This window comes from Drosophila innubila (assembly GCF_004354385.1).
Source record: "Drosophila innubila isolate TH190305 chromosome 2L unlocalized genomic scaffold, UK_Dinn_1.0 4_B_2L, whole genome shotgun sequence".
Taxonomy (NCBI): domain Eukaryota; kingdom Metazoa; phylum Arthropoda; class Insecta; order Diptera; family Drosophilidae; genus Drosophila; species Drosophila innubila.
The window spans coordinates 7470437-7483769 of NW_022995372.1; the positions used below are offsets into that span (position 1 = coordinate 7470437).

At 36.4% G+C, this 13333-nt stretch overlaps 1 protein-coding gene across 5 annotated transcripts in view; it reads right to left on the bottom strand.

Moving 5' to 3' along the window:
- LOC117782060 (CUGBP Elav-like family member 2) overlaps positions 1 to 11995 on the bottom strand; it is a 59880-nt gene extending 47885 nt beyond the window's left edge. For 3 of the 5 annotated variants that reach the window (XM_034618984.1, XM_034618982.1, XM_034618986.1), the window contains exons 1-3: positions 10985 to 11298; positions 5729 to 6929; positions 255 to 496 (exon numbers count right to left, since the gene is read on the bottom strand). In XM_034618984.1, the coding sequence (XP_034474875.1) occupies positions 255 to 496; positions 5729 to 6534 (1048 nt within the window). In that variant the 5' untranslated portion in view covers positions 6535 to 6929; positions 10985 to 11298. Of the gene's footprint in view, positions 1 to 254; positions 497 to 5728; positions 6930 to 10984; positions 11299 to 11859 lie in introns of those variants that run through there. The other 2 variants (XM_034618983.1, XM_034618987.1) reach the window with 2 other exon arrangements.
- Between the last annotated feature and the right edge of the window lie 1338 nt (positions 11996 to 13333).

Below are 13333 nucleotides of genomic sequence, written 5' to 3' on the forward strand. Positions count from 1 at the left end.
AGTGAGTTGAGCAAAAAAAAAAAAAAAAAAAAGAAAAAATAAAGTCAACACCTGGGAGCAAGCTTTAATGCTTATGTGTTGGCCATAATCATATTAGTTGATGTTGATGTTCACAACAGAGCTATAGGACTGGGGCTAAAAAGGGTGTTGCCTCAAATTGATGGGTATTGTAAAAATTCATTGAGAGTCGAACTTAGAACTAACCCCTGACCCCTGACCTGATTAATCCCAACATTTGTATGCACGGCACTCACCTCGGCTAATTGATGTGACCTTATCGCGCAGCACATTCAATGTATGAACACGTCCAAACTGTTCGAACAGCCGTCGTAACTTTGCCTCATCCCAAGTCTTGGGTACTTGTCCTACAAACATTTTAATATTGTCCGCATCGGGTTGATCCTTGGTCGATTCTGTCTCGGATGTATCCATGGCATTTGCCGACTCTGTTTCACATTTGATGGCCTCAATCTGTTCGCAACCAGCACTTGAATCGCTGCAAAACAAAATAAAGTCATTATAAATTACATAGATAGATACGTAGCTACAATGTAGAGATAGATCTATCTACAAGTCGTTGCCGGCACCAAAAAACTTTTTCAGCAATTCTATTGAACTTTTATAGCCAACATATTGTAGTCCAGAGTCTCTGTTCTAACTTCATTTGCTAATGACAATAAAAAACAACAAGGACAACAATAAGTGGCACGGAGAGGACAGAGAGAGAGTGCGAGAAGGAGGCAACACAAGTTGAGCACTGCATAAAATACAAATACTAATTGTTATTAGCAAACTAATCTAATCTAAAAAGTTGTAAACGTTTTTACTTTGCTCTATGGCTGACCAGAGCAGGAGTTGGTATGTGTGTGTAGAAGGAGGGGTGGAAAGGGCAATGCATTGAATGGTCTATTTTGGGGTCACTTGGATACTACACTTCACAGAAAGTTTGTTCTGATTCTGTCCCTCGCCCTCTCTCTTTCCCTCTCCTTACTCTCTTTCATTGAGTGTGTGTATATTTGGGGTTTATTGGGTGTTGTTGATGGCATACGAAATTGACTTTTGGTTGATGTCAAATTGCTTGCCAACAGAACAACAATAATGGGACTTGAATAGCCACAACAAACTCCAGCTGATTTTCAATAAGTTGAAGTTGTCAAGCAGTTGTGGCAATAAATTTGGAAATCTAATTGGTTCCGGTTTTTGTTTTTTCGGGTATTCTCTGGAACACTTCTAACGGGCATGGCAACCACTCTCATTAGTAAATTTGAAAAGTACTTGAAAGAAATGTGAAATTTATTTGAAGTATTAATAATTTAAAATTGATTTTTAGAAGTTTATTACACTCGCATATTTTGAGTTGTATATAATTTGCAAAGTTGAACAAATGTTCATTATAATTATGAATACGCTTTAAAAATGGCCGGTAAATGGAATTTAACTAATAAGCTAAGGTAGATAATTGATAACACCATGCAATAAACAAAAATAGTTAACTTAAATACAGCTATTTGCGCAATTAAAAGTGTATTTATCATTTATAATAGTTATTGGCTAACGAGTAGTATGAGAAGTTGGTGAATATAATCTGAAGTTGATTTCTAGCCCAATGATCACTGAATTCCTTATCTTTATCAATTATCTTCATTAACTTAAGCATTAACTTGGCAACGCTGTTAAATTTAAAATAACAGTTTAACAGTTTATATATATTTAGCTTTAATATATTACGTCCTTAAGCGTTTGTTAAATGCGTAGGGTATATAACTACACCGGAAATCACCTTGTTTAGATACTATCTTGTTTCATTTTTCACTCTCAAAGAGATAGCATTTATGAACTGGCAGCTAATTTAAATAACGTACTTTCCTTCTCTCCCTTTCTCTAGTTCTACCTGTCTTCCTTCTCTTTATAATTTTCGCTATATATATCTGGAAATGACTGCAGTGTCTCCCGCAGGGAACTCTGGCAAATGACAAAACGAACTTAATCTATTAGAGACAGAGCGCAGAGTCATTCTAAATATAGTGTCTGGATGATAAATATTGCCTCGAAGTCAAATGCAAAGTAGGTCTTGGGCCAATAGGTCTAATTCAGCGGGGGAATCAAATCTGCCTGACAGGCATAAATCAACATTCGTCGAGTCGCGAATTGCACTTGGATGTTGCCTACATTTTAGCGCACGCTCTAAATATTAATAAAAATAAGTTAAGAAGCTTAGGAAAAGTGTGCTCGATTACGAAATACCCTAAGCATAGACTCTTAGAAACTGTAAAACTCAGTCACTGCACTCACTGAATTTTTACCTGGTAGCTCTTATCATCTCTGAGATATGTCTGTTTATTTGGATATATGGACATTGGTATATCGACTGGGATAATTATGTTGATTCTTCTGCCTGTTCAATACATTTGCACAAACTGAATATACCCTCGTTCAGAGCATAAAAATTCTTCACGAGGTTTGCGTATTGTGCGACAGGTGTGTTGCCATCGCTCCCGCAGGCAATTATTTCGCTTTCAAAGTCACCGAGTGACTCTGGGGAATCCATCAGCGATGGAGACGAAGGATGCCCTCGGGGGAGCAACAAGGTGGCAAGCGGCAACTACTTGCGACGGTAACAGTTGCTGAGGTGCCGCCATGTTGCTACCGTCGCGTCGTCATCTCCTGTTGGCTTTCTTCGCATTACTAATTCAGTTTCATTTAAATGCGCTCAAGCTTAATGAGAAAATTGCCTGCGGTGGGTCGCCCAGTGGGATTTACTTAGCATTCGCTCTTTTTCTTATGGTTGTTGTTGTTGGCAGGTGTTGGATTGTTGGCAGACGATTTGAAGGCCTCTATAGTACTAAAGTGTTTTGTGCTGCGGGCATTGAACATGCGATGATATTCAACTCAAACTCTGACTGGGTAACAGACTCAGACTCAATGAACAACTCAGCTCAGGCACCACGCCCACTAGACCGCCTCTGCGCCTACCAGGCAACCAGGCCAGCAGTCAGCAATGCCGACAAAGCCGTGACGTGGCATTTAATTTATGATGGCAGTTTGTTATGTCGCGCCTGTCACAACAAAAACAAACAGTCCAGCAAAAGATAGAGGACGCCACTGACAGAGATTGGCAGTGAGAAAGAGAGAGAGAGAGAGAGAGAGAGAGAGAGAGAGAGAGAGAGAGAGAGAGAGAGAGAGAGAGAGTGAGAGAGACATAGAGTAGCAGACTGTGGTCTGTGTCGAGGCGCATAAAAATGACCTATCATAAATTTAATATTTTTGTTTTATTTAATGGAAGCGCAACACTCGGCGGCACACAGAGCCAAGGGTGTAAGAGAAATTAAGCAAAATAGAGACAAAAATAGTCAGAAGGGCTATAGTCGAGATCCCGACTATAGGATACCAGCCAGAAATTCAAAAATTTAAGTATTAAACTGCTTATCTCTTATTCAGTGCGAAGACGTTTAATTCATCTTCCTCAAATATTTCCTGCATTTGAACAACCGATGTTGCGATGTACACTCAGCAAGCATATGCCTGGCCAAAAATATAATACACTTAATAAAAACTTGAACAATTCTTTAATGTCGAATTTAACATTGGTACGCAGTCAAAGTGAAAAAAAAACATTTGTAAAAAATCTTTGTAAAAAATCTTTGTCAAAAGGCGAAACATCAGAATTATCACAATTGGAGTGTTTGTTTGCTTTGCATTTTACCTTTTTTTTAATGTTAGAAGACAGATTTCGTCTTCTCAAATAATCATTATAATGCATACACTCCATTTTAGAAATGAATTTCTAAGAATAGAGGCAGTATTGTAGAAAAACTGAACTTAATTAAAAATTCAGTCGGTATGATTATACTAAATGTGTAATTTTAATTAAGTACTTTGCTGAAAATGTCTCTGGAAGAAAATTTAGCAGGATGTGAGTTTTTACTTGACTTTTTTACAGGTTTTTCGCGATTAGGGGGCGGAAGGGGGCGTGGCGAAAATTTAAAACAAACTTGACCTGCTCCAACGCCATTGGATTCTGTGTGTCAAATTTGGTTGCTCTATCTCTTATAGTCTCTGAGATCTAGGCGTTCACACAGACGGATGGACGGACACACGGACAGACAGACACGGCTATATTGACTCGGCTGTTGATGCCCAATATTCAAAAATATATATTCTTTACAGAATCGGAGATGCCTCCTTCTTCCTGTTACATACATTTCAACGAACTCAATATACCCTTTTACTTATTTTTAAAGTAACGGATATAAAAAGAGAAAAGGAGAAAGGCGACCGAGTTCGCTTAGGCTATAGATATTTTAGCTTGAGCTGTGACCTGACAGTTCAATGCTTATGACATCATCATCATCATCATGATCATCAACAGCAGCTAATTTAATCAGATAATTACCAATAGCTGTCAATGAGCATTGGCATTACATATAATATATATTTAGTTGAAATTGTTTCAGTCCATCAACCATCTGCCAGCCATGGCAAATTAATAACCTTAATGCAATGCCAATTATCATTAGTAAGCCTGCTTGCCACAAACAGAGTCTTCACTTCAGCACATTGTCACTTATTTTTAATTGAATCGCTTTGCGCGGACAGTTGCCCCGAAAATGTGAAAATTTCTTTTTCCTTTAATATATTTTTTTTAATTTCCGGGCAGAGAGAACGCATCGCGGACAACAGCAGAATTATTTGAAAGCTAGCTGGAAATATGATTTCTAAAAAAAAGGAAATTGAAATTTATAATGCTTGCAATATGCAAAGTGATAAGAACGTATCTATATACTAATGGGATATTTTTTTTAAAAATACACTGAAAAAAAAGACCAAGTCCTAAAATCAAGAACATTCATCTTAAATATTTTGTTCTTAAAATAAGATTATTTTAAGACCAAATTACTAAAACTAAGATTATTAATCTAAAAAATCTTAAAATCTTAATATAAGAATAAAAATCTTAAATTGTTAGGAATGTATAAATAGGTACTATTTCGTATCAAACAAATGATGGCACCGTGGCGCTCTGGTTAGAGAGGCCGCTTCAGTTGTGAAGCAGTAGGCGGCGGTTCGAATCCCCCTCGTAACAAATTAAAATAACATTTATAAAATTACTAAAACAGAATAAAATATAAATAAATCAAAATTTAAAAATAAAAAAAAAATATAAATATAAAAAATAATTTTCATTTATTTTATTTTTTGATTTTAATTTTAAGAACATTTATTCTTAAAATAAGAACTTGGTCTTATTTAAAATGTTCTTAAAATCAAGATGTGTTCTCTTAATTCAAGAATTTGATGTTCTCGACGCATTTTTTAGACCAAAAATCTTAGTTCTGAGACCAAAATCTTGATTTTAGAACATTTTTTTTATCAGTGTATAATATCTACAGTGGAAGTAGCTATTGAAATAGGATTGAGAAGTTATCGGTTTGACTTCTTAGTTCTGTTTTTTATTACTAGGAGACATTTTTTTTTTACGAATTTTTACATTGTGCCTTATATTATTTTAAATTAAGAGCTATATGAAATTCGAAGTTTAAGCTGGATTGATTCTCTCATATTGAACAGAGCTTATTTTTTTTTTTTTTAAATTTCATAGCCTACTTTCACGGGCACGTTGACTTTTCATGCTGATGCTCGTCATAATAAATAATTTAAATTTAATTTGCAGTCATTAGCTGCCAAAAATGCAAATGAGTGGGGATAGGGGCGTGGCTAAAATACTCACCAATTTGGGGCGACGGCAACATTTTGGTCGGCTAATGAAGTTCTGGAATTAATGCTGGAATTTAACAGCGTCGACGTCGTCGCAGATGCTGTGGTTGCATCTGCTGCAGTCGCTGCTGGTGCTGCCGCTGTTGCTGCAGCTGCATTTGGTGTGGTTGTTGGTGTTGCTGTTGATTCAACTGCTGTTGTTGCTGTTGTTGTTGGCATAGCGACAACAACAGGCACAACAGAGGCAGCTGTAGTTGCATTGGAATTTATTTGGTTTTGCAAAAGTGTTTCAAACAATGTTGTCGACATGCCGACGCCGACGCCGACGGCAACGTCAACGCCAACGCCGACGCCGACGCCGCCAGCAGTTTTGGACATTGCTGTTGCTGCGACGGGTGTTGCTGCAGCTGCCATGGCAGAAATGTTGCTGCTGGGCCGCAGATACGGATGAAAACTTTTAGCAGCACCTGTAAAAGTTGTTGTCGTTGCAATGGCGCCCGTTGAAGGCGTTAGATTTTCTAAATACTTTCCTGGTTGTTGCTGTTGCAAGTTGTTATTGTTATTATTACTTAAATTGCTAGTGTTGCTGCTGTTGCCGTTATAGAGACTGCTGCTGCCATTGGCCATACCATTAGCAACATGGGCAACAGGTGATGTCGTTAGCATTGTTGTTGTTGCTGTTGTTATTATTGTGGATGTTGTATCTATAAGTGTTGCTGTTCCTGCTAAGTTAAATTCCTCTGTTGCTGTTGTTGTTGTTGTTGTTTCAGGAATGTCACTTAGTTTATCCGTGGGCAATTTCAATGATTGCAACATCATTTGTTTTACTTCCCCTATTATTATTAATACTATTACGCTCGTTTTTTTTCTCACTCTCAGTGTCTCTTTCTCTTTCTATTTCTCTGGCTTGTTATTGCTGTCGCTAATTACTTTTAGTGCTGCTGTGGATTCTGAAAACTGTTGCTGCTGTTGCCGTTCCTGTTGATGCTGCACTTGGTGACGCTTGCTTTTTAATTTGCTGCGGATTTTACTTTTATTAATATTGTATATTATCTCCGCTTTTAATTGCAGTTCTTCGCGTTCCCCCTTGTTCGTTTGCTTATCACAGTTTTATCTCTCACAATTAGTTTGGTTTTTTTCTCTTCTTATTTGTTTTACGATTCAAGCGACACTTGCACTTACACTGAGCGCGGTATGTTAAGCCTTACTTGCAGCTGTAATTAAATAATAAAAAAAGACAATTGTTGCTTAATTTATAGAGTTGAAAAATTTTATAAAACAAATATCTTATATTACACGAATGAAATAATATTCCTTATATTTTAAATATATATAAATTTTGCGTTTCAGTTATACAGGCCTGTTCCGATTTTCACTTATATTTTACGAATTTCAATTCGATAATTTGACCCGAATTTCCCATTCATTTCCCTGAAATTTTCTACGAATTTCCCATCGTGTTTCAAAACATTGCTGAAAAACTTTCAAAGAAAATTAACTGATTGAACGGATGGAATTTACAGTGGTTTCAATTTAAAAACCGTTGAGAAATTCTTTTTATCGAGCTGTCAACTCCTGTACATTGTTTGATTACGATACTTATATGTTTTGTTTCCATTTCCATTTAATAAAACCCAATTTCGTCCAAATTAGCCTTTTAAATTGTGTAGAATTGTTTCATATTGTATTTCGCTATAGTAAAAAAATGTACTTTTTTTTGCACATGCAAGGGCATCCTTACTAAATTACCCATTTATTTTCACAAACACTTTCGGATATTAAAACAGGTTGAGCAAATCCGACAAATGTTTTAGGTGTGATGACTTTCAATTAAGTTAAAAATCAAATAAGCATTTTACAATTTATCGGATGATGCAAAATGGCTCCTAATATATTCAAGTATTTTGTAAATATTTTGTTTCACAATGATTTAATGGTAGCCATGTCAAGATCATCAATTTATTTCTACCGAATTTGAACTCACTAGCTTAATGTCAAGTGAATTCAATTCGGAAAATCTGGCCAAAAGTGAAAACCCGAACAGGTAAAGGAAATTCAAAAATGAAAACGGGAACAGGCCTGAATATTGTTTTCAATTGAACCTGAAAATAATTATTATAATTTGAGCCGTTGCTGCTTTAAATATATAATAAACATTTTTCAATTTTTTCAAGTATCCAGCTTCAATGCATTCAATTAAATTTTTAAATTAGCCAATCAAAGTAACAAAACAAACAAATATATTTGATCAAGAGCGCAACGCATAATATTAATTAGAACTATTTAAGTACTTAGTTAAATAATTAATGCATAAACACAAAAGCTGTGCCATCCACCACAGATAGCAAAGCAAATTTAATCCTGAAGAGTAGTTCATTTTTTAGTGGTGCAATTACAACCACAATGGCTTCCATATGGAGCACTTGCCACGTCCTCAATCCCTTCACTGAATTTTATTCCATTTCCCTGCTTGTCACGAAGCTAACTGCACTGCTAAGGGCATTTTGAGTGGACGTATATTGACAGACTGACCGCAGTGCCGGACCACTCGACTGTCTGCACTCAAGTGCTCGACTTTGATAAAGCGCTAACACTCACAAGCATGTAGCTGTATGTGTGTAAGCTCATCAGGTTTGAAGCTTCATTCAAACCGAGTTACTCAGCGAACACAGTTGCCCACATAATGTGGAAGGCCTCAGCTAATTAGTTAAATTGAAATCAAATTATTTGTTGTCGCACTTGACTGGCCACTGGCATGGACGCCTTAATTAACGAGCTTCACTCACATACATACACAGCAAGAGAGAGAGAGAGAGAGAGAGAGAGAGAGAGAGAGAGAGAGATAAAGGGAGAGATAAGGAGAAGGATAGAGAATCAGATGCATGCTTATGACTACTTGCGTTTACCCTTATTATGTTATGTTCTGACTTGTCTCACATGGCGTATGGGCAACGTTCACATTCACTTTAAAATTTAAGCAGATGCTCTGTGCTTATATATCTGATTATGTCTGACAATTTCTTCATCGCTTTTATACTATCTATTATTTTTTAATAAATTGCAATGCTCGCATATTTTTCGCGTCTTAATATTTTCGATTTTCACTTTTTTTTTGGCGTCCGCTTCACTTGGCCAGACGCTGGCAACTGACGACGTGTCATGAAACGCTTGTTGCACCCCACCAACAGAGAATGCTTTCGATGATGTTGTTGCTATTGTTGTTGTTGCTGGCCTGCCAGCTTCGGTTTGCCAGCGGCATGCTCCTGCCACGTTTCCACGTTGCCACGCGCTTATCCAGCGCCATCAAACGATGTCGACAAAAACATCGACGCCATTCACATATTGTTGTTCTTGTTATCGTTGAAGGGAATAGAGTATACAACAATTACACTTACTATGTCATGTGACTTGCAACAGTTGTGATTTGTAATTATTACGATTAAATTACTAATATTTAATTACTAATAATTAAAAAATAAATAAAACCCTAAGATGTCTAGTCATAACCGAGCTGTCTTTAAATATATTAAAAAAACCCCAAAGTAATTTAAAAGAATGATAAAAAATTATTTTTTAAGTAAGCAATTTTTTAAAAATTAAAAAATATACTGATAAAATTTCTGGAAGGTCCATATTTGCTATATGTAGTTTAAGTCATACTTAGCTAAACTAAGCTTTATTGAAATAAAAAGACGTTAAAAATAAAACGTTGTGATATTTATGATCAAGAGTTGTTTGCCTTTCAATAAAATACTTTATTCTTATCGCTCATAATTTCAATTATCAATCATTTGAGAATTATGCTTAGATCTATGTGATAAAATTAAAATTACAAGGGTATTTTAAATTCGTTGTAAAGCTGCTGTGAGGTTGTTCCTACTGCATTATGAGCAGTTAACGTCGTCTGGTTTGTTGTTGCTCTGCTCCTGCAGCTTTAACAGGCAATTCCCACCCACGGAGCAGATACATGTGTTGTTTTTGTTGTTGCTGCTGCTGCTGCTGTCACCTTGTAATTTTATTTATCTATTGATTATTGAGTATCTCTTTTCTATCTATTTGCCTTTGTTTGCACACGCAGCGTGCGCTGACAGGCAGACGACTCCTCATCCCTTTCGCCTCTCTCTCTCTCTCTCTCTCTCCCTCTCGTTTAGCTGCCTTTGCCTGGCATTTTTATTAAAGCAGATATGTTAGATCCATGGGAGGAGTAGAGAGTGAGGGCAGTGTGGGCTTTGTTCTGTGTGTGTGCATGTGTAAATATTTTGTGCCTCTGGCTGTTTTTTAATTAACTTTAGTGACAATATTGTGCACAGTTGCCTTTGTTGCCTTCCCTCTCTTTCCCTCTTATTCTCCTTCTCTTTCTGTCTATCTGTTGGCCAGCTGCCCTTGCAGCAGCCACTGAGATAATCAAACTGTGTCTATGCAAATGTAGGCAAGTGTGACAAGTCTTGAGCCTAGTATCTGACCCCAAAGCCGCCAGCCTGTTCCTCAATCTCTAGCTAGTTCTCTTCTTCCTCGTAACTATCATTGTGACAGTGACAATGCCGTTGACATCTTACAACTTGCACTGCAAATAAGAATCACATGTCACCAGCACTGCAACATTTGGGGTGCATTGCACTGAATGACGCTACACTACTTTAAAATAAATACATACATACATATATACAGATACATATATGTATATAGTAAACGTCGCATTTGTCGTATGCCCCATTGGGCATATGTCAGAGCTCCATTCACTTGTTGAGCGAGTTTCCTTTCCTTATCTTATCGAGAGTGCTTTATACGTTTGCATAGTTGCTTTATTGAGGTTGTTTTTGACTCTGCACTTAGTTTATTTTTTCTGTTATTCTTCTTCTTTTTTTTGGGTAACTACCTTTAAGTATACGTTTATCCATTGGCAAACAGCGACTCTACCTGCAACTGTTAGTTTAGAAAGTTAATCAGTTATTATCTTTTGGCTGAAAACATTGAAGCACTTTGAAGTTGTCTTGTTATTTGCGCTAATTGGAAGTTCATACCAGTACCAGATGATAAACACTTGAAATATCTTTATAAAACGCTATAAATAACTAATTGTATAAAACTTTGTATAACAGTTTTCATAATGTATAACACAAATGATGCAAATATTTATTAAAATAGGAAAATTCAATATTTCACTGTGTATAACACTGTAAGTATAACAGTTTACATAGTGTATAAGAGTGTATATATTTGAAGTCCCAAGTCTCGAAATTATTTCTAAGTATCTCCGATTTATACTTACATTTGTATTGCTATTCAAGACACGAGTTTCTTTTTATAGATACGAATGTATCTTAAGCACTAAATGCTCTGTTATACAGCACAATTGTCAAGTGAACTCTGAATTTCAGTTAACATATGCTCGTTTCCACACGATATGCCACTATATCAGTATCTAGCTACATATAGATATACGCATTGCACAGATACGGCTCGTAGATACAAAAACTCAAATCGATCATTTCATCAATCATACAAAACGAAGCCGACAGTTAATAAATTCCTTAATATTTTTGTAGTGGAAAACCGACCGCACGTCAAGCACAGTGAATGTCAACTAACAGAGCCCAAAGACCAAAATATAAGAACGACCCATTGATTTCATAATTTTTCCCATACTCACGGAACCCAATTTTCCCTCACTTACGTACGTTTTTAGTAGCGATACCCAAAAGAGAGCGAACTGTGCGAGTAAGTGTGAATGTGTGTTATCTATTTACTGATAAGAACGCGCTTATCGCATAATTGCTCGCTGATTGTTGTCAGTAACGTCAGGTAAACTACGATACTGACTCGCACTCTCTCTCTCGTTTTTTTCTCTGTGTCTCTCTGTTGAGTAAATATTTTTCCACTTGACTTTCGCTTAAATAGGGTTATCTCCGACTCTTTGCCATTCTTTGACAAAAAGCGAGAGAGTTAGACTTGCTACTGGTGCCTAAGAAAATAATATTTATTACCTGTTCCAAGTCGTCAAAAATTTGTTTGTTTTTTTTGGCGTTTATCTTTCAGAAAAGTGCTCTTTGGATGGGTTAACCCAAAAAAAGAGCAGGTTGTCTGTCTTATAAGCTTATCAAGCGCTGACTCAGGGAAAAGTCATAAAAACAAAACTTCACTTACATGACGACTACGACGACGATAACAATTTTTTGTTAAGACATTAGTTTTCGCGATAAATCTATGTGGCAATCTGTTATAAATATTCACACACTTTGGTGTCCAAACAATTTTTATGGCCAACATATTTGTTATCAACAACGACACGGAAACATGACCAACAACTGAAACTGAAATCCCACTGCAATTGCTGGACAAAACTCGTAATTTGTAACTCGCGCTCGATATATCCGCACTATAATGCTCATAAATATAAACTAAACCCATGCAAGGCTCACAATATGTGTGTGGGCACTCTTGGCTCTAGTATATACACTCACTACACTCCCCATGTGTGTGTGTGTGTGTGTAAGTGTGTAGGTGTGTGTGTGAACCGAAGGCTACTTGCTGTCTATATGGGGGCAGCCTGAAAAAGAGACCAATGAGCATGCCACGTAGCCTAAAGTATCGATGAGTTTGAAGTGCCCAAAGGAAGTGTGGGCTGTGGGGGATTGGGGAGGGGCTAGAGTCGTGTGACCGGACAGCCGTTCAACGTGGCCATAACAGAGACAAGGGTTAGAGCGAGTTCCATATACCAATACTCTAATACCTAAATATATCCGGTCATATAAGTATATAAGCTTTATACAGACAGACATTCGTATATAGTAAATACATACATCGTAGGATTGATAAGCCTTCGGGTCTTCAGCAATGCGTTTCTTTGTCAATGTGCCATCAAATTATAATGCCCGACTATTTTGTGGTAAATGTGTGTCACTTTACATACACATCTACGTATCGCTTCTGGGGGCCAATATCTATCTGCTAACCGCGAAATTGGATAATTATATTGAAAGGCGAAGAAGGTGAAAAAAACTAAAAGGAAGTGGAAATAAATGGAAATGGAAAATGGAATAGTTAATTATACATTGTCGCTTACTATGTACTGCCTATAATTTGTATAATTTTGACCGCTTTTTGTGCTTTGCTTAGATAAAAAATAGATAAATAATTACAGCTATTAAGTATAACACATGAAGAAGAGTTGACGGGAAGTTAAATAAAATCGGAGCATATTAAAGGTAAGCAATACAATCGGTGAATATATCATAGTAGCTTGTATAACAGTTTTATGCGTATGTGTTGCAATATTACCGAAGAAATGTTTGTTTGGGGTTGCCTTATCATATTATAATTAACAGTTGTTATAACAGTTGTATAACAGTTAATTGAGATTATCAACAAATAAACTTAGAAAAAAAAAATAAATACTTGTAGTTTATCAAAGTAACGATCTAATGTTGTTGTATAACAGTTTTGAAAACTATAACACTCTTTAATATACAGATAATAATAGATTACATTATCTGAATACGTTTCACACCCAAGCCTTTTATCAGCTTATCTAATCTGTAAATCTAATAGCAATATCCACCCACCTTATGATACGAGTATATGTATAAAAAGCATGCAATTAGTACTAGTACATAAGATA